Source organism: Bombus vancouverensis, chromosome 3 (assembly GCF_051014615.1).
Source record: "Bombus vancouverensis nearcticus chromosome 3, iyBomVanc1_principal, whole genome shotgun sequence".
Taxonomy (NCBI): Eukaryota; Metazoa; Arthropoda; class Insecta; order Hymenoptera; family Apidae; genus Bombus; species Bombus vancouverensis.
Genome location: NC_134913.1, coordinates 8,540,778 through 8,563,669, shown reverse-complemented (window position 1 = coordinate 8,563,669; position 22,892 = coordinate 8,540,778). Strand labels below are relative to the sequence as shown.

The window sequence follows — 22,892 nt, the reverse complement described above, 5'->3', positions numbered from 1 at the left end:
GATTGAAACTAATCATTTTTATATCTTCTGTAGCATTCTTACAATTGTAAATAATTTGTAATACAAAATATAGTATATTTATCACGAAAAATATAATAGTTATTATTTTTATCGTTAAAAAACGATTTTTTAAAAATAAATATTCATATTATCTTTAAATATATGCAGTCTTTTATTGTATACTGATTTTAAAATTCATAGAACTTTTTATTATTATTCGATTATTATTTAATTTTATTAAACATATATGTATTTATTCCGTACATTTCATTGATGAACGTGTAAAAGATAAATGTTGAATATCCAGAAATTCATATATAAACACCTTTATATACATATACATTTATATACATAAAAATGTTATGATGTAAATACACTAAATAATCAAAATTTAGTAAATATGTATATAACTAAAAAAAAATTTTGAAATTAATATAAATTTACAAATTATATTGTTTTTAAGATAGAATTACGTGTAAGCTTTAATTATTGTTTTAATGTAAAAAATTTGTTTTTAGGAATACATAACTTTCTTATTAGTGTTTACTTTATCATGTACAGTATTCACGTAAAGAATGGATAAAATGTTATAAACAAATCATCATTAAGAAAAAAGATAATTTCTTTTTCTACTGTTCTATTTTAATTGTAAAAAAATTTCTTATACAACTTAATGTTTTTACATCTTCTTACTTTATCTCATTTTCAACGTTTGCAGGTGATTCTACTGTAATACCATTTAATTTATCAGGCAATATCTGCATAGATGTACGTCTTCGTTTGAAATTGATTTTTGTCCCAAATACTTTTTTAATTTTTGCCCTTCTTTTCTTTAAGTTATTATCTGTAGGTCTTCTTACTTTATCTCATTTTCAACTTTTGCAGGTGATTCTACTTTAATACCATTTAATTTATCAAGCAACATCTGCATAGATGCACGTCTTCGTTTGAAATTGATTTTTGACCCAAATACTTTTTTAATTTTTGCCCTTCTTTTCTTTAACTTATTATCTGTAGGTTGTTCTTGGAATTGAATCATACGTTTGTACCTCTTCACACTCATGTACGTAATACATTCACTTGTTTCGTCTTTTTCTTCATAAATTGTTTCCAAATTATTTAATCTTCTTTTTAAATTTTTATTTAAATAATATTCTTTACAATCAATTTCTTCTGTCTGACATTTATTTTTTCTGTTACTATCTTCCATTTCTGAGCATGTTCTTTTCCTTGGTCTCAAACTGCATCTAATAATATATATATTATGCAATAAAATTACAATTAATTTATCAAAATTATGATATTGTGTTATATATATTGTTGTACCTTCTATTAAGATTCTCATTAGATTCAGTTGCAGGTATTCTTTTTCTGAGTCTTTGCTTGTTTTCTGAAGGTGATAAATTTGCATTTACTGTTAGCATTTCTAAGCCTGCCATAACTTCAGGTAAATTACTATCGACTATGTTATGTACATCTTTTCTGAAAAATATAATTTGCATTTACAATAATTTACTTTTTGATAAACTGTATTAAATTGTTTATCTAAAAGAAATTTCTAAACAATTTATCTCATTTAAAATTCTCAAATACACAAATATTGACAAAACATTCAGTTATTAAAAATTGATAAAATACATATAAATATATTTTCATATATAAATAATAACTTGAAGAATGTTGTTTATTCAAAAACTTACATTTTTTCAGATCGAATATTGTCCATTTGTAAGATCTAAATATATTTATTTATTTATAAATTACTTAAAGATATCAGTCATTTATAACCATAATTGACGACCTGCAGTGAAGTCAGTAGAAGACAAATTGTTAGAAGAATCTTAAGAATAAAGCATAGTAATATATGCTTCAATAAGAACTTTAAGGAAAACTGTTAAGATATAATCTCAGGTAGAACATTCACTATATTTGAAATTGTAACAGAAACTGTACATCTTATATACTATTTCTTTGTTTTATGGAATGAAAAAAATTGAAGTAACTTTTTTTTAAGAGAACAATTACAAATTATAAATGTTTAATACTTCACAGTCATTGATCCTTCTATTATAATGTATTAATTTCGCCATAAAATACTGAACTTAAACTAAAAAGTAACAGCTCTCTCTTAAGTAAAGCCATCTATGGTAAAACTTAAAATATTTACCGACAGTTACTAACCAATAACAGTACAGAAAAATCAACTAACGTTTCCTATCATACACGTTTATATATTCCTCTAGTATTCACATGAGAACAGGCCTTAATTTCACTTTTACTGATTTTAATACGTGAAAATGTAAAAACTATTTATGTGCGAAGTTAAATTCGAGAAAATATATAAATAAATATATATTACTAAAACGAAGTAGTAGAATTATATAAATGTTAAAATATGAAGAAAGAAAGAACAGCCGATAATAGCCGACCATATAAATTATAAGTATCTCCAAGAGTCTGTAATGTAAACAAAAGTATTAATTGTAGTTGAGGTTAAGCAAAGTTTCACGTATTTTTGCTAATTTATTTCATTAACGTGATATTTAAGTCTATTCTTATACTATTATATTAAGATTACGTTTACAAAACTTTATAACTACAATTTTTACAATTTCATAACATTAAATTGTAACCTCCTTGTAAACAAATTTATTTAATTTTTTGTCTTTTTTATTAATTATATTAACTATTGTTTAACATTTTCTTTTCATTACACAGCTCATCAAATATTGAGCCTTACAGGTATAAGCTTCCAAAGGAAAAGCATTATCGTAAGTATAATAATTGCAGTTAATTGAAATTATCTTAATTTTAACTTATTTAAAAAATCTATTTCATGTGCAGGGATTTGTAGAGCTAACAATAGTTCCACTTAGGGATACATTGAGACTCGTGAAACTAAATGCAAAACAATGTAGGATTTATAGAGTGTGTTTAAATGATATTTATGAAGCGCCATTCCAATATTTTGATCCATTTTTAGATATTTGTCAAGGAGATGGCAAGCAGTAAGTATTTGAAATCGATTAAAAAATGTTTATACAACAAAAACTTGGTTAAAACTATATAATACATTCATCTGATATTTTTTTTAGACGATCGTTGGAGTTCTTTTCTAATATGCATTTAGCAGCAGCACAAAGAGTTGATCCAGATAATAATGCAGGAGAATTAGTTGTGCAAATTCCACCAGATGCTGCACATGTAGTTGCAGAAGGTAGAACATTAAGAATTAGCATCGAGTTCTCTCTAGAACAACCTCAGGGTGGAGTCCATTTTGTTGTACCAAATTGTGAAGGAACATTAGCGGAGGTATAATAAATTTGTTGCATGCAAAAATTAATTTTAATTTTATGTAAAATTTACAATTGAAGAATTTCTTGTAGAGAGGTGCACATATGTATACATATAGTTATGAAAATTCTTCAAGATTGTGGTTTCCATGCATTGATAGTTTTGCAGAACCATGTACATGGAAATTAGAATTTACTGTTGATGATTCTATGACAGCTGTATCTTGTGGTGATCTTTTAGAAGTAGTATATACTCCAGATATGCGTAGAAAAACTTTTCATTACGTTCTTAATACACCAGCATGTGCACCGAATATTGCACTTGCAGTTGGGTAAGTTATATATATTTTTTAATTTTATATGTAGTAAACAAATTTTATATTTTTAATATATCTTTTTTTCAGACCATTTGAAATATTTGTGGACCCATATATGCATGAAGTAACACATTTTTGTTTGCCACAATTACTACCATCATTAAAAGTTTCTGCAAAATATATGCATGAAGCATTTGAATTTTATGAAGAAACATTGTCAAACAGATATCCTTATTCTTGCTATAAACAGGTTTTTGTAGATGAGTTAGATGAAGATATAAATGCATATGCTACTATGAGTATCTTAAAGTAAGAGATTAAACTAAATAATTTTAACATTAAATATTTCCATAATAACTGTACATTAAATGTTTGTTTACTTACAGTACAAATTTATTACATTCAACTGCCATCATTGATCAAGTTTATATTACAAAAAAAGCTATGGCCCAAGCTGTTGCAGAACAATTTTTTGGTTGTTTTATATCTATGCAAAACTGGTCTGATACATGGTTACCTAAAGGTGTTTCAACTTATCTAACTGGTTTATATGCAAAGAAATGTTTTGGAAATAACGAATACAGAGAGTGGATACAATCGGTAAATAAATATTTCTTGCTGCCATGTATTAAAGTAGTTTTCTAAAAATTTGATACCACTGATATTTTTAGGAACTGCAAGAAGTGGTAAAATATGAAGAGCAATTCGGGGGTATAATATTAGATCCTTCGCAACCACCAGCTCCATTACCTATTGCAGCTAATACACCAGCACCTACACCTAGAGCTCCAGACCCTGGATTTTATTTTCCAATAAGAAATTTACACACAATGTCTCCAAAGTATATTGAAGTACTTCGTAAAAAAGCACATCTAGTTATTAGAATGCTAGAACATCGGATTGGTCAAGAATTACTTCTACAAGTATATACTCTGGCAAATACTACATCATTCTTAATTTCAAATAAGTTAAAACTTATTTTATTATTTTTCAGGTTTTCAACAAACAATTATCTCTTGCTGCTAATGCTGCACAACAAAAAATTGATTCTGGACTTTGGTCCCATATGTTAATTAGTACAAATGTATTTACGAAAGCAATTTTTACTGTAACTGGTAAAGATATGGCAGTTTTTATAGACCAGTGGGTTAGAACTGGTGGTCATGCAAAATTTAGTTTAAGTTTTGTATTTAATAGGAAAAGGTATTTATGTTAGTAAATTTTATTTTAAATTTAGTTTAAGTTTGTATAAGATTTAGTTATTTATCAAGCTAAAACGTATTATATAGAAATACTGTAGAATTAGAAATTCGACAAGATACTACAAACCAAAGAGGGATTAGAAAATACGTTGGTCCACTCCTAGTTAATATTCAAGAATTAGATGGTACTTTTAAACATACTCTACAAATTGAGGGTACCGTGGCAAAAGCAGACATAACATGTCACAGTAAAAGCCGTAGAAATAAAAAGAAGAAGATCCCACTATGTACTGGAGAAGAAGTAGATATGGACCTTTCTGCTATGGAGTAAGTACTATTTCAATACGTGATGCATATTCTAATACTATTAAAATTATTTTTTTCTTATTTTAAACTAAAAATTATAGTAGTAATTACATATAGAAAAACAAATCTTTATAAATTTGTATTTCTTTTGCAGTGATTCACCTGTATTATGGATAAGATTAGATCCCGAAATGACACTTTTGCGTGCTGTTCAAATTGAACAGCCAGATTATCAATGGCAGTATCAATTAAGACATGAAAGAGACGTTACTGCGCAATTGGAAGCTATTGAAGCTTTACAAAATCATGCCACACCTGCTACACGATTAGCATTAACTGATACTATAGAAAATGAACACTGTTATTATAAAGTTAGATTACGAGCCGCACATTGCTTAACTAAGGTTATCTATATTTTAAATATTCATGATTTAAAATTACTTTTTTACATACAATTCTCTTATATTAATAATTATTTAGGTAGCTAATGCAATGGTTGCAACATGGGCGGGCCCACCAGCAATGTTAGCCATATTTCGGAAATTATTTGGTTCGGCTTCATGCAGACGGATAATTAAACAGAATAATTTCTCAAATTTTCAACATTATTTTTTACAAAAGGTTTAACTAATGTTTTCTATGATAAACGGGCTATTATTTTATATAGTAATCTGTAATCTATAGTTTGTTTTGATTTTAGACTATACCTGTAGCGATGGCTGGTTTACGTAATGCTCACGGTATATGTCCACCAGAAGTTTTGGCTTTTTTGATGGATTTATTTAAATACAATGACAATAGTAAAAATAGATATTCGGATAATTATTATCGAGCTGCATTAATTGAAGCACTTGGAGCTACTGTTACGCCTGTAATTAGTGTGCAGCAAGGGTATAATAAACATTAAAAAAATAACATCTATTATACTTTCGTGATTATGTATATATTAATCTTTTTTTAGGACAGCTATTACCGCCGAATCTCTATCAGTTGATACTAGAGCTATATTAGAGGAAGTCACCAGAAATTTAAATTTGGAAAAATTATTGCCTTGCTATAAATACACAGTCAGTGTTGCTTGTCTTAAAGTCATAAGAATTTTGCAAAAATTTGGCCATCTTCCAAGTAATCCTCACCTTTTTAGAGCATATGCTACATATGGACAATTCATAGGTATATAAGGTGTTTTATATTTTATATCAAACATATTAATAATGCCGAAATTCATAGCTTATCATAATTGCTTTAGATGTTAGAATTGCAGCTTTAGAGGCATTAGTAGACTTTACCAGAGTAGATGGTAAGTGGGAAGATTTAGAATTTTTGTTAGATATGATAGAAATGGATCCTCATCCTGGAGTACAACATAGATTAGTGAGGCTTATGGTTGAAAACCCACCATTTGAAAGGGCACATAAACATCGTTTAGACCGTTCTGAATTGGTTGACCGTATATGGAATTTGATTAAGTATGTTGAACTTTAATTGCTATTTATTTCAATTTTTTCTTTAAGACGTTCAATATAAAATTATTCTTACAGTGGCATGCTCTCTCATGATCCTAAAATCCGATGTGATCTAGTTGATTTATATTACACTTTATATGGATCAAAGCGACCACTTTGTCTTCCTATTCCTGAGCTTGCTGCTATTACTAAACCAAAAAAAGCAGGACCTCCAAGTCCAGAACAAGACGTAAGTTATGCTTAAGGAGATCTTGTTTTAGGTAATTACAAAACATGTCATTCATTTTGGCTTTTGACGTTTAGATAAAACCAAATCTATCGCATATAAAACATGAATCATCGATAGTAGAAATTGAAAATACAAGTGGAGCAGGCAAAAGAAAACCTTCTCCAAATAGGGATATTCCAGGTTCCTCTAATTTAGTAGATTATATTCCAGAGATAAAACGACAGAAACAGGTAACCAATAAAAAAAAATAAAATTAGGCAATGTTTTAGAAATGCAGTTATAAAATTATATTTATTGTTTGTATTTGTCTATTAAAAAGGATGATCGTACACCTTCTGTAACTGGTGATGGAAAAGTAAAATCAGAGTATTATAGTGATAATTCTGCATCATTACCTGGTATTATGGGAACACCAGGACCAGTAGGTTTCGAACCAGGAATGTTTAAAAAAGAGGGAGAAGAGCATAAACAAAAAAGTGATTCTGTTAACAAGGTAAATCATGTTAAAAATTCTCTTTATTAATATTCTTATTTCGTATATATAATTTATATGCTTTTGTGTTTATTTATATTATTTATCTCGTAGAACAAAAAAAAGAAAAAGGACAAAAAAAAGCACAAGCACAAACATAAACATAAACATGATCATAAACACGGCAAAGATAAAGAGAAAAAGGACAAGGACAAAGTTAAAGAGAAGGAAAAGGAGAAAGAAAAAGATAAGACTAAAGATTCTTCAAACTTAAAGATCAAAGAAGAAACTTTAAGCTCAGCAAGTTCTAGTCTCAGTCCAGATGCGACGACTGTTACTAACGAATTTATTTTTCCATAGTAGTTTCCAAATAAACGTACCATAAGCTTTTAAACGTACTATAAGCAGTACATTGTTTACATCTTATATAATTTTAACATAATTTAGATACATTCTAATGTATCATAAATGAAGACAACAAGTATAAGAAATTGTAAATACGCATTTTTAAATATATTATACAAAAACTATTTTCATTTATTTTGTTAAATAAAATAACTAAAAATTAAAACTGTTTTCTTTATATATATTTTATTATGACTGGACTAACAACCATCCTTGTAATATAAGAGAATATTGGTAACAAATTATGGAGCATAGACATTGAAACTAAATAAAACTGACCCAAATAAAACTTTGTAAACTTATTTAAAAATATATGTCTAAATAAAAATTGCTATGTTATATTGCTTAAAATTAAAAAACATTTTAAGTGAAAATATCATTTGATAAAGCAGTAGTTTAGATAATAAAGCAACATTTTTAACGGTATGTCGACACTAGAGACGCGCTTATATTTAAATACTTCTTGCGCATTAACTAGGATGGCGTCTGTGGTGTTGCGGCAATTTCGAAGGGAATAGTGAGTTTTGAAAATTTTGACAACGACCTCGAGGATGGCAGATAATCAACAAAGTAGATTTGAAAAGTCCCTTGGTCTGTTAACAACTCGTTTTGTCACTTTATTACAGAAAGCAAAAGATGGTGTTCTTGATTTAAAAGTAGTAAGTGCTTTCATAAACGCTTAAGTATAAAAAGTTAACCTACTTGCTAGGTTAAGTTGTCGCGGGCGTACACGCCATTTCTAGCTTGCGGGAATTTTGAAATAAGTTTCACTGAAGTCAATATTTCATATTCATTCGCGATATGTTTTTATCGTAGATAATTTCTATGTCGCAAATTAATTTTATTTAACATTACACAGTAAAAATGTTACTAGTTTTAATATCTCAACGTGCTATCCTACATAACCTAAAAGATAGAACACAATTCACGATTGTATTTGATAACGTATGATAGCAATTTTATAATGTTCTAGGCAGCTGATATCTTAGAAGTTCGACAAAAACGACGAATTTATGATATTACTAACGTTCTTGAAGGTATTGGACTCATTGAAAAGAAAAGCAAAAATAGCATCCAATGGAAGTATGTTTCACTTATGTTCATCCTTTATAAAATACTTTATATGCCCTTTAACATGTCACAGCTACATTTTTGTATATCTTATGTCTAATATAATGCTCTAAATATATTATCAGAGGAGCAGGTCCAGGTTGTAATACTCAAGAAGTTGGTGAAAAATTAACCGATTTGAAAGATGAAATAAAAAAATTAGAAGATCATGAACAATTATTAGATATGCATACTCAATGGATTCAACAAAGTATTAAAAATATAGAGAATGATTTAATTAATAGGAAATATGCATATATTACTTATGAGGATGTTAAAGAAAATTTTCCTGATGATTTTGTATTAGGAATTCAAGCTCCACCTGATACAGAATTAAGCGTACCAAAATATATAACACAGGTATTAATTTACTTTTAAAGAAATATATACTTGTGGATAATCTTAAGTGTATTAATATAAGTACATTTGATTGTATATCATTATTGCTAGACATCTGAAGATGATGAGAAACTAAATTATGAAATGTTTCTAAAAAGTAGTTCTGGAGAAATTAAGGTGTACATGATTCAACCAGAACTAGCTAAAACATATGATAATAAAATATTAGAAATGAGACTACAAGAAGAAGCAAAAGGTACAAAAAGAGGGAAAGAGGAAGAAGAGAAAAAGGAAGAAGTTAATGTTAAACCAAAGAGAAGAGTTGGAAGGTAAAAGTAGCTTTATAAATGTAAAAAAGTTTGCTCTATTCGCATCAAAAATAGTAAGATATTATTTTTGATCTGCAGAGAGCATAGAGTAAAATGATCTTTATAGGGGTGAATAGATATTAAGGAAAAATCTATTCTATTGGTATAGATCTTACATTTGCAATATGCTTCAGTATCAATCCTTTAAAAAGTCAATTATCAATTATAATTTAATTACAAATTTCACTTTAAACCTTAGGCCCCCAAAAGGAACCAGTAAGCCTGACCCTGTTATATCTGATGAAGATGAAGAGGATGATGCAGAATTAATAGAAGCAAAGATAGTACTTCGGGATGTTAGTACTTCAGGTAAATAATATTCACTCCTAAAACATAAATATAGTAAATAATATTATTCAATTGATTGATATAATTTTAGATATTGCTCAAAAGGACTTAGAGTTATTTGATCAAATTTATTCTGACAGTAAGTAAAAAGTTAATAACAATATCCGGATTGGACAATTGAATAAGTCATAATACTCACATAATTTTCTAAACTTTATTTTCAGTTTATGGACCATTAGTAAGATTAAGTCCTCCACCCAGTGAAAAAGATTACCACTTTAATCTTAGTGAAAATGAAGGAATTTGTGACTTGTTTGATATTACAGCAAAATGAGTAACAAGTTATATAGTTTAAATGATTGAATGGTTCAGACTGTGCCAATAATGTGCAAAATTGCAGAAAAATTTGTTGACAATTTCTAAAGGCTGTTCTATGTATATAATTTTAAAGAATGGATATGGATAACGATCATTGAATACATGCAGTATTTTTTTATTAGTAGAAATAAAAAAATAATACAAGTTATAAAGAAAAATGTTTATAACAATCAATTTTGTTGCAACTGTGTTTAATTAAGTAACAAAAGCTCTAAATATTAACAGATTCTTTATAATCTATGACGCATGATTTATTTCTATAAGTTTGTTTACAAACTTTATTCTTGTATGCATTCAAAATGAAAAAATGTGTTTTTATTTATAGTTATTACATACAAGGAAAGTATCAAAAAGATAAATATTTTTATGAATGATATATTATGTCCAAATTAGCATTGTTTTTATAAGCTTTGTACATGTTTTATTGAATTACGTATGATTTTTTTACGTATTTGTTTAGATAACAATTATTTGAGATAATATAAAATGTACATTCTCTGTATAATTGTATGAATTTGTTCTCTTAGACCATGTATAAGATCATCATGATTTATTGTAAATGAGTACAGTGTATCTGTACTCTCTTTATAATATACTTCCCATATTGTATATTGTACGTTTGTTACTGCATTCAATGACATTAATTAAGTTTGTGAATATTATAGTTAGTTAAGAAAAATAAATTTAAATGGAAACAAAGTTTAACTAAGGAAACCAAGAACCCATAATTTACTTTATAATGAAGTCATGTTTTTCAATACTGTTATATATATGCTATATAATTATAGAAAAACAATTTATCTATAAATGTTTTATTTAAAACTTTTTTGCATCCATTTTGAGCGAATAGATTAAATCTCAATAATTAGACCTACATCTACTTCTTACTTCAAATTTCTCTGACGTCAGGCATTCCAATATTGTTTTGCTCTCATTACGCATTGTTATCGACATCATCTATTCATACGTAATCAAACTGTGATGTGTAGTCACTTATACGATATATGAAACTATTGGAAAACTGTACTCGAAAGACGCGAAATTACCAAGGACAGATAAGAATGGATCGAACAGTTTCGTCATCGCTGGTACTTTTGCGCGTGTCGAATATAAGTCTCGTCCCGGCGATTGCCAGTATGCGCGTGTTTCCCTAGTAGTGAATCATTTCCAGATGTATCGACCTTATAGAATTGTTGTTTCATACAAGTCCGCGGTGCAGCGAGCTTTCTCGCGTCACATTCAAACAAACCGCGGTAACATTATCAACTTTTTAACTTCTTATCAAAAAAAGGTACGAATAAAAAAGAAGTACGAATAAACAGATAATTTACATATCATAATTTTGTCATTTGTAAGTCTTATTGATGCTATATGGTATTATCATTATCATATTTGATAACTTATCAGAATATTTAAAAAAAGTAAACAGTGCAGTTTAGATGACAGTTTGATACAATAACTTGCATTGACATAACTTCCAAAAAAAATTTTTTCTGGATGTACATGAAAGTAGGTGTATACGTATAATATATACATATATAGAAAATACAACTCTATCTCTGAAACATTGCACGCACTCTTTTGTTTGGCGCGCAGCATCATTCATTCTGAATTAGTTTGTCACGTGTCGTGAACAAAGAAATCATGAAATTTATCAAATCCTTTGGAACGAACTAATACGAATATAAATTACACAATGATATAGTACATATGCTAACACAAATACATATTCTAGACAACAGTAGCGTCAGTTTTTTATTTAATTTTTCAGATTTCAAACTTCATTTAGTTTGCCTATGCGTTGTTTCATCGATTTTGTAGTTGTTTATAATGAAGACCATTTAATAATATTATAATATTATATTTTATTAATAATGAAAATGTTTTATATTTCAGTGATTACTGCAAAAATGCGTCTTATTTTTATAAAAATCCGCGAGGTATCGAAAAAATATCCGATTGTAAGAGGAATGGTTTCTTATGCTGTCATATGGCCGACTGGAAGTTTAATACAACAAAAATTAACAGGACACGACGAATTAAATTATATGCAAGCATTAAGATTTAGTTTATACGGTGGGTTTTTTGTAGCTCCAACACTATATTGTTGGATGCGGTGCTCTTCATACTTTTGGCCAAAGTCAGACCTGAAGTCTGCAATTACCAAAGTATATTAAAATTAATTGAAACAATTAGTATTCACAAAATGTAACGTTAAAGGTTAATAATATTTATTTTCTAGGCTTTAATAGAACAAGTCACATATGGTCCTACTGCAATGTGTTGCTTTTTTTTTGGTATGAACTTACTTGAAATGAAACCAGTGGCTGAATGTATTGAAGAAGTCAAACATAAATTTTGGCCTACTTACAAAGTAAAATATATACATATGTAATTAATATAAAATACACTGACTACAAATAAGCAAAAAATTATAAGTAACTATTATTTTTTAGGTCGGTGTTTGTGTATGGCCCATTTTACAAACAATCAACTTTTTTTTTGTCCCAGAACATAATCGTGTAATTTATGTAAGTTTTTGTAGTTTAATCTGGACATCTTTCCTTGCATATATGAAAGCTTTGGAAGCAAAGAACTTACAAGATTTAAAAAGTGACAATAATTTAAAACACAAAAGTCAAAAAAGTATCAATGTTGATCAAAAAGAAGATAAAAATGAAAGGTTATCCATTATACGATAAAGATTTATATGACAGTTATTTAGCACAATTGATTAACTTACATACATGTATATGTATACAATATGTACATGTAAATATATCTGCATAACAAATTATACTGCACAACAAGGTCAATTACAATACCTGTTGTCTACAGTACAAAATGAACTAAAAGATTTAATTATGCATATATATATATATGTAGATAATATGTTTGTATTATAATAGGTATAGTTAAAAATTGATAACAGTTCAAAATCATGAAGGTATGAAAGACATAATTTTATTGTTAAATTTTCGAGTGATATTTATTGTGACACTGTTGATAATAACTTATTTATTGTTAATAAATAATAAAAAATAAATGATTGTTAAACAACCATCGTAAAAATAAATTTTCATATTTTAGTCTTAAATTATGTATTTTACTTAAAAATCTAAAAGACTAATGTTTTATCGATTCTTTCTCTCGTTTTTCTATCGATTTTAAGTGTGTAGCGAATTCAATATGGCTTCATTGAAGATCAGAAATTCAAATCATCGTAAGTTGTCAAATGCAACTTAGTATAATTAACATATAACATAATAAGAAACATGTGATTTTTTGTGTATCTTCCTAAAAATATGCATTATTAGTAGTGAAAAGTAATTTGACTACACAAATATAACTACAATAATACGATATGAGGTTATGATACAAGATTAATAGTAGTGACTAAAATTTTGACTATTTTTTAAAAATACCGAACTTCTAATGCTGAGATATGGCCCGTTCTTCAGTATCAGCACAATGTGACTTAATTGCATCATACATGGATGGAGTACATGTTAAAATTGCAGAGGCCTATAAACCTCCAAGAAAAATATGTTTACCAGCTGCATATAATAATAAACTACCAGATGTATCCAAATTAACTTATGATTTCAATTTGGAACGATCAGTACTTGAGAAGGTTGAGTATTACTTTACATAAACTTGTGATATACATTTATCTGAAAATAATTTGCAGTTTACAATGCATATAGATTAATCCTATGATCTTTCTTAATATATTTGTATCATTATTAATTTAAATTTGGTTTCAAATATAAACTTGTATGTTAGTCAATGAAATAAATGAAGTATAATTTGCAATAACTTAACTTATAGATGACAGAATGGCGTAATGTTCGGCAAGTAAATAACAAAGCGCGGCATGCACGATTAGATGAGAAAAGGAAGAAACAAAAAACTGAATTTTCACCGCCACCACCACCTCCATTACCTGATACTACAAAGCCTATAAATGCACCTGTGCCTGAAACAACAATTCTTACTCCACAGCCTTTATCTCCACCTGCCAATGATCTTCAAGATCATGTGAAAGCAAATGGTCTTGACTATGCTGATTTTGATAATGATACAAGCAGTCCATTTGATAATATGGAATTAAAAACAATTAATGAAATGGAAGAACTTGCTCAGGTTAATAAAATATCTCTTAATTATTATAATCAAGAAGTGAATCATAATCTTAACACATATATTGTTCATATTTTAGGTATTACAGCCTACATCTCAATGGATACCACCAGCAAAATTAGAGAGTTTATTGAATGATTTAAGTGTTAATGATAAGTCGAAAATTCATGCACAAGAAAAAAATGATAATGTCAAAAATGAAACGATTGACCAAGAACAAGTTAATGAACAAGAGAATGTCAAACATCGTAGTGTATCTGCGATTGTACAAGAACTTCAAAGAGATTTAAAAAGACCACTCATGGAGGTAATAGTATTTTTTATAAAATGTAGCATACTTTTGAATGATTTCAATTTTTAAATTACTTATCCATTATATGTATAATAGGATTGGAAACCTTGGCCAAATTTAGAAAGTCCCGACACTAGCACTCATGAAACATTAAAGCAAGAAGAACCTATGTTAACAAATCAAGTTGCTATTATGAATTTATTATTGGATTTAACAGAGGAAGATAAAAAATTAGCTCGGCATTTGAGCGACATGGGATTTCCTTTATCGAGAGCTGCTCGTGCTATACGCGAATTAGGTGGTCAAGATAATAAAAAAATTGTAGAATATTTATTGGCTGTGCAAGCTTTAGAAGAAATCGGAATTTCCGGAGAAGATGCTGAAAAAGCTCTTGCTCTTACAGAATACAATCAAGAAAAAGCCAAAGTTTATTATGAAAATCTATGTGTCTTACGAGATTTAGGTTTCCCTGAAGAAAAGGCATCTACTGCACTTTTAAAATGTAATATCGACCGCGATAGAGCTTTAGATTTCCTAATAGCGTAAATATAGTATTTTATAAAAAATAATTATTAGAATGGTCTAAACAAATTTTTTACTGCACAAAAAGTAAAAATTTAACATGTAAAATAATTAAAAATTAAAATCCTAAAGAAATATATTATTTTAAAAACAATTATATAATAAATAAAATAACTAATTTTTTCGTATGGTGGGAGTGCAAAGTACTAGCTATTATAAGATAAAATAATATGTAAATGTTTTGATATTGGAAGATTGATACAAAGCTTTTTACTCTGATTTAAAACATTAAACTTTTATTTTTTTTATGCAATTTATTTACAGAATTATTTAATAAAATATCATTAATTTATACAATGCCAAGTATGCCTGATGGTCATATTGGAATGTTTAGAAAATTCAGCTGCACATCTGAAAAATTAAAGCCATTATCATACATGGATCTATATATAATACTTATCTTACCTTTTACAACAACACAATGCAACTGTTGTTATAGACTCTGTGTAATGGCTAACACCAACAATGATCCAAGCTTCTGTAAATATTGGTTGTTGACATTGAAAATTCACACAAATACTAGTTGGACCATTCATTAGCAAATTACATGAAACATTAAAATCAAGTTTCTGATAATTTTTTATTGCAATTGGTTCATATTGAACATTTATGCTTATAGGTGATACAGAAATGTTAAGTGTATGTTTATATCTAAAATTCAGTATCAATCAGACAATGTATTCTTAGAATATCAAATGATATTAGAAGTCTAAATTTGCTAAAAATAAGCAATTACCTTTCAGTATAAACTTTTCTTAAAGCTAACTCCCATAAAGAAATAACTTTATTTTCATGTATATTATGAACTTTTAAAAGCTGGCGTGGTAAATCAATCATGAGATCAGTATCTTTTTCATGTAAAGCATCTATTTTTATCTTTAATTTTATATTTGTATATAATGTATTGTTCTCACAATGGGTTGTAAAACATCTGTGATTATATATATTTATAGATTCAATAACAAATGCAAATAAATTTGTTTTAAAGGATTTTAACATACTTTAAGGTTACATTTTTCATTATATTATTTTTAAATTGTATATACCCTATAAAATGTACATACCTATAGCCCAAGATATTTCTTTGACTTTGAATATATGAATCTTGAATTTGAGATGTTAACTGATGAAGAAGTGGATAAGACAAATAATTCAAATATATATTTGCATCAAATCTAATGCAAGGGGATGATACAAATCCATTTAATGGTAAATATCTTAGCCTACATAAAAATTATTCTGCGTAAAATAAAAGCATTTAAAATGTTAACAAAAATCTATCGATAATAAAATATAATTTAATGTAATAATTATTTAATATAACAACCTGTTAGAGCATACTGAAATTATTGATAGTTGTGGAGATAGAGTCAATCTGTTTGGAAGTTCTTTCAAACGATTGTTATCAGCACTTAATTCTTTTAATTTAGGTAAGGAACCAATCCATTCTGGTAATGCAACAAATTTATTTCCAGAAATAGACAAAATTTCTAAGTTATGCATTTGATTCATTTCTATAAGAATTATATACAAATTCAAGTTAAATGAAGTTATACATTTGATATTTCTTATGGCATCAAACAACTTACCAAATGGTAATTTGTTAATAGAATTATCATTTAATAACAAAGATTTTAGGCTAACTAAGTTTCCTATAGAAGGAGATATTTGTTCTAATTTATTAGCACTTAAATCAAGAACTGTTAATTGAGTCATTTGACAAAGTTCTGAAGGTACTTCTTTGATTAAGTTTCCATAGATATATAAATTAGTTACATTAAAGAGTTCTATAATCCATGGAGGTAAGGTAGTAAGTTTATTCCATTTCAAATATATTTCTTGAATGTGGCCGCCATAGACCCTTATTGCTTCAGGAAATTCCACAAGACCTCGACAATTCCAATGTAATATTACCTTATTTTTGATTTCTTTCACCATTTCTGTAGAATCTGAGTCCATTTTTAAATAAGTTTAATCAAAATTGTTTTCATACATAAAATTGAAGAAGTAGATTCTGAATTTCTGAGGTTGGCAACCAACCTTCAAGGCATGTATGCTCAAAATAACTTTGGCCTGCTTGAAAGATTTATATTAATAACCTACTATATAACAATATTGTTCTATAATGTATTTTATAACTGTTTTGAATGTATAACTGCATATATATTTACAATATACTCATTTTCTTCAATAGACACAAAAATGAACAACATATAATTTCTTGAAAATATTTTAAATTACAATTATTTTGTAATAGTTAGTAATATTAAAGTTGACATTTCTAATACAAATGTCAAAATATAACAATGCCATTTATTACAATACATTATTCATTTGATTAAATACAATTTATTAATGAATATATTAAAAAAAAAAATTTACTTCTATTTCACATTACAAGTTTGTACTTACTATTTTCTTAATAATGGTGAAAGAAAGTGGACACTAGGTAAATAATAATACGTTTTTGTATTATATCTGATTATACATTTTGTTTAATTATATTTTATGAAATATCTTATTAAAAAATTTGGACTCAACATATTGTGTAAAATTTTGCGAATAATATATATATGTATTCATATTGAAGACAAATACTAAATGTAAAACATATTTTTATAATTATTTTGCATATGAAAAAATGTTTACGTTTATTTATTGTCAATCGTGAATCTTACCGATAGCTTGTACACACCATAATAATTAATATATATCGGACATTATTTATTGTCACTATACATCACTTATATATAGGTTAAATTAATTGATTTAACCATGGCACGATGAAATATAGCCAAAAGTATGACCAGAAATAAGTAGAGATCATCAATGCTTATCGGCGAAATTTTGCTATAAAATGGACACCGAGGGCCTCTCGCGATCAATGGCTGCACTATCAGCACATCTCGTCACCGGTACACTTGGGAAAAACGTACATATGCATGGCGAGAGGAGAAATGTACAATCGTGCAATCTTGGCTGTTATTTTTGTATAAATTTATAAAGTTTTTACTTGTATTTATTCAAAAGAAAGAAACATATTTATTTTTGAAAACATAACTATCGATTCTTACATTTTTAATACCTACATTTCCCATTACAAACTTTTTTCTTTAAAATCATTACAGATTGTTTCTTTTTATACGTGGAAACCTTTTTTTACATCATGTATTTTTTAAATAATGACATTAGTAATAGGTATAGCAAGATAAAGGGGTTAAAACTGCACCATTCACCAACAGCTTACTGAAAGAGAACATCGTAAAGCAATTATGAATTCTTTACTTCGACACAAATGTAATTAGAGTAAATAGAATACGATGTTTATGATAGTAAATTTGTAAAACGGAAAGCATAATAAATTTTGTGCATGTCAATGACTATGATAGTTATGTCTTATTTGTTATTGTCATACCTGTCATCAAGGGGTTATCAGAGAGCGTTGCGTACTTTAAATCTATAAATTTAGGAACTAAACGCTAACGACTTATGTATGATAACCTAAATTATACAATTTAAACAAATTTTTGATACAACAGAAAAGAAAAAGGTCTATAAGAATAATATGATTTAAAAAGATAATTTGAGCACATGCAGTTCATGAATAGTTTATTTTAATTTATTAATCATGGATAGATTTTCAAGTATTGATTGGTAAGTACGAAGAATCATTTTTAAATATCTTAACTTATTAAGAATTAGTATATATTTTAATCAGCAGAAACTACCAAGATTATTGCTATTTTTTTACTTTAGCAGAAAATAGATGATATTTATCATTTTAATGAAATTTATGATTCATACTTTGAGATGGACAACCATAAATTTTATTTATGCAAAACAGAAATTTTGTATTTTTTTACTTAATTTTCGTATTTTTTTCAACCTTATTATGAATTATATTTTACTAATAAAATAAATTATTTTCCATATGTTTATGTAATAATTTATAAAAAATATTTGAAGAAAATATTTTTAAGAAATATTTTCTCGTATTCTTTATTAAAAATATGTAATCTGTTATATTATTATGAAAGTTTCTATTCTTAATTACATATTTGAGTTGTTTAAGATACTTTGCCATAAAAAAATGTATGTACATGTTAAATACATTTATTATTATCTAAATATTGATTATTGAAATTGTTATAAAATAATTGTAAATTTCTAAACTATAATAAATAAAAATTTTAATATTATGTATCAAATTTAATAGGAATACTGCATTGGAAGACCTAATAGATAATACTTTTGTTAATGAAGGAAGATTAGAGAAAGAAAGTGTGATGTATCGAATTATGACTGGGAATTTCAAAGATCCATTTAAAGATATTGAAGAAGATTACAAGAATGTTAAAATCTATCTAATGAAGGATGCTGATCTGGACTTAAGTAAAATGGAAAAAGAATATGAACCTAAGCACACAAAAAAGACCAAATGTTATATACCTGGTATTGTTAAACCAATGTTTAAAAGTCTTAAGAAATCCAAACTAAACAAGGAACAACAAGCAATGTGTTTAAGAGTCTTGTTAAAATTTTCAAAATCTGATAAACCGAAGCTAACACAAATAGAGAGAAAAGAATTAAAAGTATATATGGTACTTAAAGCATAATGTCATAAAAAATTATTGAAATTGCTCTCTTAATAAAGAAGTTATAAATTAATTATAAGTAATTTTAAATTATTTTCTATAATATATAATTATGTCTGTTATTGTAGGACTTACAACAAATAATATCTAAAGAACAAGATGAATTTTTGGAGTTTGCAAAAAGTAAATGGCATGAAAGATCATTTAAAATCACATGTGAAGATTATATAAATTTACATTGGAAATTAAAGTTACAATCTATTTATAAATTACCTAGGTATTACACTGAAATAACAAGCATTCCATTTGTAGCAGATAAAAATATTCAAGTAAAATTTCTTTCTAATTGTTTACAACTGGTGAGTAATACAGATATTATTTATAAGTAGTTATAAATAATGTATATAATTAGAGATGTGGCTAATGAAAACAATATATTATGTTTTATTGCCTTACAAATCTTTTTTTTATTCTTTTTGAAGGGTAAATTACAAAAGATAGTGTTGCCAACTTTTAGTAGACCATGTATGCTACATATAAATTTAGAACAATTACAAAAACGATTTCTTCCTGAAAAAGAAAATGTCAAAGAATCATTGATGTTTTTTAAACTACCTGTAAGTGAAGATGCAAATTGTCAAAAATTGGCTGAAGATAATAATGTAGATTTGGTAATTTCATCCAGTGGTCTTAATTGTTTAGTAAATAATATTGGTCCAACATATTCAAATTCGTGGATTTTACCCATAGTCATTAAAAGGCACAATGATAAAAATGTTATCTACATAGATAAGCCAGCACCCCCAGTTGCAAGTACTATACCAGAAAAAAATACTTGGGTGTATAAATATATTCTGAAATATTTTTTTATTGGTACCAAACATTTAGCTTTAGAGAGGTAAGATAGAAACTTATTCTTTCCACATATTTTTATTTAAATTGTATTTCTCTTTTTAATTAATTATGAATAATATTACAATTTACACTTTTGACTACATAATAATAGTAATGAAGATGATAATATATTTGATGATGTTAATTGTGAAAAACTATTAAAATTAGAAGAAGAATATGAAAATGCTTCAACAAAAATTAACAATGAGTTATCTTCAAATGCACCAGAAGAGGATAAAAGTTTTGAAGAAATTTTAACTCAACAGAATCTGACAAACTGTGAAGAATCTTTGCATACAACTGCTTCTAATTTTTGTAATTCCTTTAGTTTTACAAGTAATGAAGGTAAAAATATATTTAATATTTATATAGATATATGTCTCCTAAGTTATGTCTTCATGAAAATTACTAGTTATATAAGCTATAAAAACTGAAAAAAGAACAAGTAATAAAAGCATTAAAAGTAATCAATTTTATGAATTAATAGATATACAAAATGGAACCTCTGAAGTGATGGAAAATTGTGTATCATATAACTTATTTACAATTGGACCACTACTTTCAGAACAGAATGAATTAATGAAAGACGTTATTAAAGAATATAAAATGTTAGTTCGAACAAAAACACATGGGGTTGAGGTTTGTGTTTGCTATGTAAAATTTAATATACTTTTAATTTATTGAAATGTTTTTAAAAGGCAGTCTGAGGAAAACAGTTAAAATTAATAATATAGTGTTGAGTTAATTATTTACCTTATTTTTACAGATTTTAGAGAATGAAGTACAAAGATTATTATTGTTAACACCAAAATTAGAGCATCAGCCTGATCTTGGTGCTGAAGCTGTAACATTAGAAGAAGCATTGAAACAATGGGTATCTTTGATATTTAGGCCTCATACATCTCTAGCTCGAGGTAAATTATTTGAAATCAACAATATCGGTATAATAAATTAGTTGTATTATATTTGCATAGAAATATGTTACAATAATACACCCAAAAGTAATGCAATGTATGTATATTTATTTTAGTTCGAATATCAAGTGAAACATCAGAAATATTACAAATAGAACATCGTACAGCAATATCTATAAATAATGAAATTAAAAGACTTTATAACACGAAAGTTGAAAATACTTTGATAATTTTACATAATGTTATTCAATCTCTTGCAAATTTATCTCCAGGACGTTATATTTTGAGACATACAATAAGAAATGGAGCATTTGCTGCTGTTTTTAAATCAGCAGAAAGTTCAGGGTAAGTGATTGTAAAATAATGTATTATTTAATTTTATTGTCCCATTATTTATTTGCAGAAAAAATAATCTTGATATTCATACAATTTATGATGAAATATTTCACACTTTACCTAGTCCACCTTGGATTCCATTAGACAAAACCTTACCAACTCCAATGCTTAAGTATTTTGAAAGAATGCCAGCTTTGTTTTATCCATCGAATAATAAAACATCTTCTGTTAATAAAAAACGCACCAAATGTAATACAGGTATACGATACTATATAATTATGATTATGAAGATAGCTATAATTAATGTTATTAATATTTCCTTAGGATTAGTATACAATACTATATAATCATGATCATGAAGATAGCTATAATTAATGTTATTAATATTTCCTTAGGATTTGTACGTAGAAGTTTAAGAAATAACAAGAAAAAATGATCAGTATTCAATATCAACATAAGTGGAGAAATACATTTCTTTAACAAATTAGCTTTTTCTATTGGTCTTATTTCCCTACTTAATATACAAACACAAATTTTAAATTTTATATGCTGCCATTATTATTTGTTTATTACAGTAAGATCTAAAGTCTGATACAATCTGTGTTACAAATGTATACATTTGATGTAATTTTAATTGTTTTTTAACTTTAACTATAATAAATTGCTATTGCATCTGTATAATCTCCTGTATCTTGTGTGAACTACATAATATAATAAAATATAGCAGAATAAAACACAATCTATCATATATTATGGAATAACAAATAATATATCGTAATATACAGTTTCGGATCGAAATAAGCAATACATTCGAGACTATACTGGTACTATATGGCTTAATTTTATTCTCGAATGAGACAAAAAAGAACACGGAGAAGGAATGAGAGGCTTGAGATAACGGCAATTTCATAAAGTGATCAGTCGAGCAGTATATAACACGTCAGGATCGCTAATATTAGAATG

At 27.0% G+C, this 22,892-nt stretch overlaps 7 protein-coding genes across 19 annotated transcripts; 5 read left to right on the top strand and 2 right to left on the bottom strand.

Annotated features, from left to right (window-relative positions):
- Nucleotides 1-193: 193 nt before the first annotated feature.
- LOC117165726 (uncharacterized) lies at nt 194-2,142 on the bottom strand. Of its 3 annotated transcripts, XM_076617421.1 has the most exons (4): nt 2,046-2,089; nt 1,701-1,801; nt 1,327-1,482; nt 253-1,247 (listed from the first exon to the last, which is right to left on the bottom strand). In XM_076617421.1, exons 2-4 carry the CDS (start codon nt 1,724-1,726, stop codon nt 857-859), a joined length of 573 nt encoding a protein of 190 aa, XP_076473536.1. In that variant the 5' UTR covers nt 1,727-1,801; nt 2,046-2,089; the 3' UTR covers nt 253-856. The 3 variants fall into 3 exon arrangements, with proteins under 3 accessions (XP_033204952.2, XP_076473536.1, XP_033204953.1); XM_033349061.2 differs by lacking the exon at nt 1,701-1,801 and having other exon boundaries at nt 194-1,247; nt 2,046-2,142; XM_033349062.2 differs by lacking the exon at nt 2,046-2,089 and having other exon boundaries at nt 254-1,247; nt 1,701-2,026.
- Nucleotides 2,143-2,275: 133 nt separating this feature from the next.
- Nucleotides 2,276-7,870, top strand: Taf2 (TATA-box binding protein associated factor 2). The gene is made up of 19 exons (XM_076617418.1): nt 2,276-2,440; nt 2,718-2,771; nt 2,845-3,008; nt 3,096-3,312; nt 3,387-3,625; nt 3,698-3,919; nt 3,997-4,210; nt 4,282-4,533; nt 4,605-4,813; nt 4,900-5,139; nt 5,273-5,522; nt 5,599-5,739; nt 5,819-6,009; nt 6,080-6,291; nt 6,368-6,587; nt 6,660-6,813; nt 6,888-7,043; nt 7,133-7,306; nt 7,400-7,870. The coding sequence occupies exons 1-19, from the start codon at nt 2,396-2,398 to the stop codon at nt 7,643-7,645; spliced, it is 3,600 nt and encodes a 1,199-aa protein (XP_076473533.1). The 5' UTR covers nt 2,276-2,395; the 3' UTR covers nt 7,646-7,870.
- Nucleotides 7,871-8,214: 344 nt separating this feature from the next.
- LOC117165722 (transcription factor E2F5) lies at nt 8,215-10,413 on the top strand. The gene is made up of 7 exons (XM_033349055.2): nt 8,215-8,349; nt 8,664-8,773; nt 8,887-9,160; nt 9,251-9,468; nt 9,707-9,816; nt 9,887-9,934; nt 10,020-10,413. Exons 1-7 carry the CDS (start codon nt 8,242-8,244, stop codon nt 10,127-10,129), a joined length of 978 nt encoding a protein of 325 aa, XP_033204946.1. The 5' UTR covers nt 8,215-8,241; the 3' UTR covers nt 10,130-10,413.
- An 881-nt stretch (nt 10,414-11,294) lies between these two features.
- LOC117165725 (mpv17-like protein) lies at nt 11,295-13,234 on the top strand. 2 transcript variants are annotated; one of them, XM_033349060.2, is made up of 4 exons: nt 11,295-11,464; nt 12,070-12,341; nt 12,416-12,547; nt 12,630-13,234. In XM_033349060.2, the coding sequence occupies exons 2-4, from the start codon at nt 12,084-12,086 to the stop codon at nt 12,873-12,875; spliced, it is 636 nt and encodes a 211-aa protein (XP_033204951.1). In that variant the 5' UTR covers nt 11,295-11,464; nt 12,070-12,083; the 3' UTR covers nt 12,876-13,234. The 2 variants fall into 2 exon arrangements, with proteins under 2 accessions (XP_033204951.1, XP_076473378.1); XM_076617263.1 differs by lacking the exon at nt 11,295-11,464 and adding an exon at nt 11,578-11,682.
- Nucleotides 13,235-13,300: 66 nt separating this feature from the next.
- On the top strand, nt 13,301-15,177 carry LOC117165721 (uncharacterized). Its single transcript, XM_033349054.2, has 5 exons — nt 13,301-13,396; nt 13,635-13,807; nt 14,005-14,319; nt 14,396-14,623; nt 14,705-15,177. The coding sequence occupies exons 1-5, from the start codon at nt 13,363-13,365 to the stop codon at nt 15,152-15,154; spliced, it is 1,200 nt and encodes a 399-aa protein (XP_033204945.1). The 5' UTR covers nt 13,301-13,362; the 3' UTR covers nt 15,155-15,177.
- A 220-nt stretch (nt 15,178-15,397) lies between these two features.
- On the bottom strand, nt 15,398-18,026 carry LOC117165720 (uncharacterized). 9 transcript variants are annotated; one of them, XM_076617261.1, is made up of 8 exons: nt 17,869-18,026; nt 17,603-17,787; nt 16,780-17,079; nt 16,518-16,704; nt 16,255-16,413; nt 15,927-16,121; nt 15,596-15,841; nt 15,398-15,541 (listed from the first exon to the last, which is right to left on the bottom strand). In XM_076617261.1, the coding sequence occupies exons 3-8, from the start codon at nt 16,904-16,906 to the stop codon at nt 15,475-15,477; spliced, it is 981 nt and encodes a 326-aa protein (XP_076473376.1). In that variant the 5' UTR covers nt 16,907-17,079; nt 17,603-17,787; nt 17,869-18,026; the 3' UTR covers nt 15,398-15,474. The 9 variants fall into 9 exon arrangements, with proteins under 9 accessions (XP_076473376.1, XP_076473372.1, XP_076473374.1 ...); XM_076617257.1 differs by having other exon boundaries at nt 16,780-17,139; nt 17,869-18,025; XM_076617259.1 differs by having other exon boundaries at nt 16,780-17,139; nt 17,603-17,635; nt 17,869-18,024.
- A 364-nt stretch (nt 18,027-18,390) lies between these two features.
- LOC117165717 (uncharacterized) lies at nt 18,391-22,668 on the top strand. Of its 2 annotated transcripts, none has more exons than XM_076617253.1 (10): nt 18,391-18,844; nt 19,407-19,782; nt 19,914-20,144; nt 20,268-20,683; nt 20,792-21,024; nt 21,167-21,318; nt 21,446-21,593; nt 21,710-21,938; nt 21,997-22,187; nt 22,325-22,668. In XM_076617253.1, exons 1-10 carry the CDS (start codon nt 18,819-18,821, stop codon nt 22,363-22,365), a joined length of 2,043 nt encoding a protein of 680 aa, XP_076473368.1. In that variant the 5' UTR covers nt 18,391-18,818; the 3' UTR covers nt 22,366-22,668. The 2 variants fall into 2 exon arrangements, with proteins under 2 accessions (XP_076473368.1, XP_033204938.1); XM_033349047.2 differs by having other exon boundaries at nt 18,395-18,844; nt 19,407-19,791.
- Nucleotides 22,669-22,892: the final 224 nt, after the last annotated feature.

Bases quoted from the DNA above. Each gene is read 5' to 3' on its own strand.
- LOC117165726 (XM_076617421.1), bottom strand. From the start codon at position 1,726: ATGGACAATATTCGATCTGAAAAAAT. The intron at 1,483-1,700 runs GTAAGTTTTTGA...TATATTTTTCAG, and splicing joins AATATTCGATCTGAAAAAAT to AAAAGATGTACATAACATAG. The intron at 1,248-1,326 runs GTACAACAATAT...ATATATTATTAG, and splicing joins AATGAGAATCTTAATAGAAG to ATGCAGTTTGAGACCAAGGA.
- Taf2 (XM_076617418.1), top strand. From the start codon at position 2,396: ATGAAGAAAGAAAGAACAGCCGATAATAGCCGACCATATAAATTA. The intron at 2,441-2,717 runs TAAGTATCTCCA...TTTCATTACACA, and splicing joins ATAGCCGACCATATAAATTA to GCTCATCAAATATTGAGCCT. The intron at 6,588-6,659 runs GTATGTTGAACT...TTATTCTTACAG, and splicing joins CGTATATGGAATTTGATTAA to TGGCATGCTCTCTCATGATC.
- LOC117165722 (XM_033349055.2), top strand. From the start codon at position 8,242: ATGGCAGATAATCAACAAAGTAGATTTGAAAAGTCCCTTGGTCTGTTA. The intron at 9,161-9,250 runs GTATTAATTTAC...CATTATTGCTAG, and splicing joins TACCAAAATATATAACACAG to ACATCTGAAGATGATGAGAA. The intron at 9,935-10,019 runs GTAAGTAAAAAG...CTTTATTTTCAG, and splicing joins TGATCAAATTTATTCTGACA to TTTATGGACCATTAGTAAGA.
- LOC117165725 (XM_076617263.1), top strand. The intron at 12,342-12,415 runs GTATATTAAAAT...TTTATTTTCTAG, and splicing joins TGAAGTCTGCAATTACCAAA to GCTTTAATAGAACAAGTCAC. The intron at 12,548-12,629 runs GTAAAATATATA...ATTATTTTTTAG, and splicing joins AATTTTGGCCTACTTACAAA to GTCGGTGTTTGTGTATGGCC.
- LOC117165721 (XM_033349054.2), top strand. From the start codon at position 13,363: ATGGCTTCATTGAAGATCAGAAATTCAAATCATC. The intron at 13,808-14,004 runs GTTGAGTATTAC...CTTAACTTATAG, and splicing joins AACGATCAGTACTTGAGAAG to ATGACAGAATGGCGTAATGT. The intron at 14,320-14,395 runs GTTAATAAAATA...TTCATATTTTAG, and splicing joins AAATGGAAGAACTTGCTCAG to GTATTACAGCCTACATCTCA.
- LOC117165720 (XM_033349052.2), bottom strand. From the start codon at position 17,149: ATGGACTCAGATTCTACAGAAATGGTGAAAGAAATCAAAAATAAGGTA. The intron at 16,705-16,779 runs GTAAGTTGTTTG...TAATTCTTATAG, and splicing joins TATTAACAAATTACCATTTG to AAATGAATCAAATGCATAAC. The intron at 16,122-16,254 runs GTATGTACATTT...ATATAATCACAG, and splicing joins AGAAATATCTTGGGCTATAG to ATGTTTTACAACCCATTGTG.
- LOC117165717 (XM_033349047.2), top strand. From the start codon at position 18,819: ATGGATAGATTTTCAAGTATTGATTG. The intron at 21,594-21,709 runs GTAAATTATTTG...TATTTATTTTAG, and splicing joins TCATACATCTCTAGCTCGAG to TTCGAATATCAAGTGAAACA. The intron at 22,188-22,324 runs GTATACGATACT...ATATTTCCTTAG, and splicing joins ACGCACCAAATGTAATACAG to GATTTGTACGTAGAAGTTTA.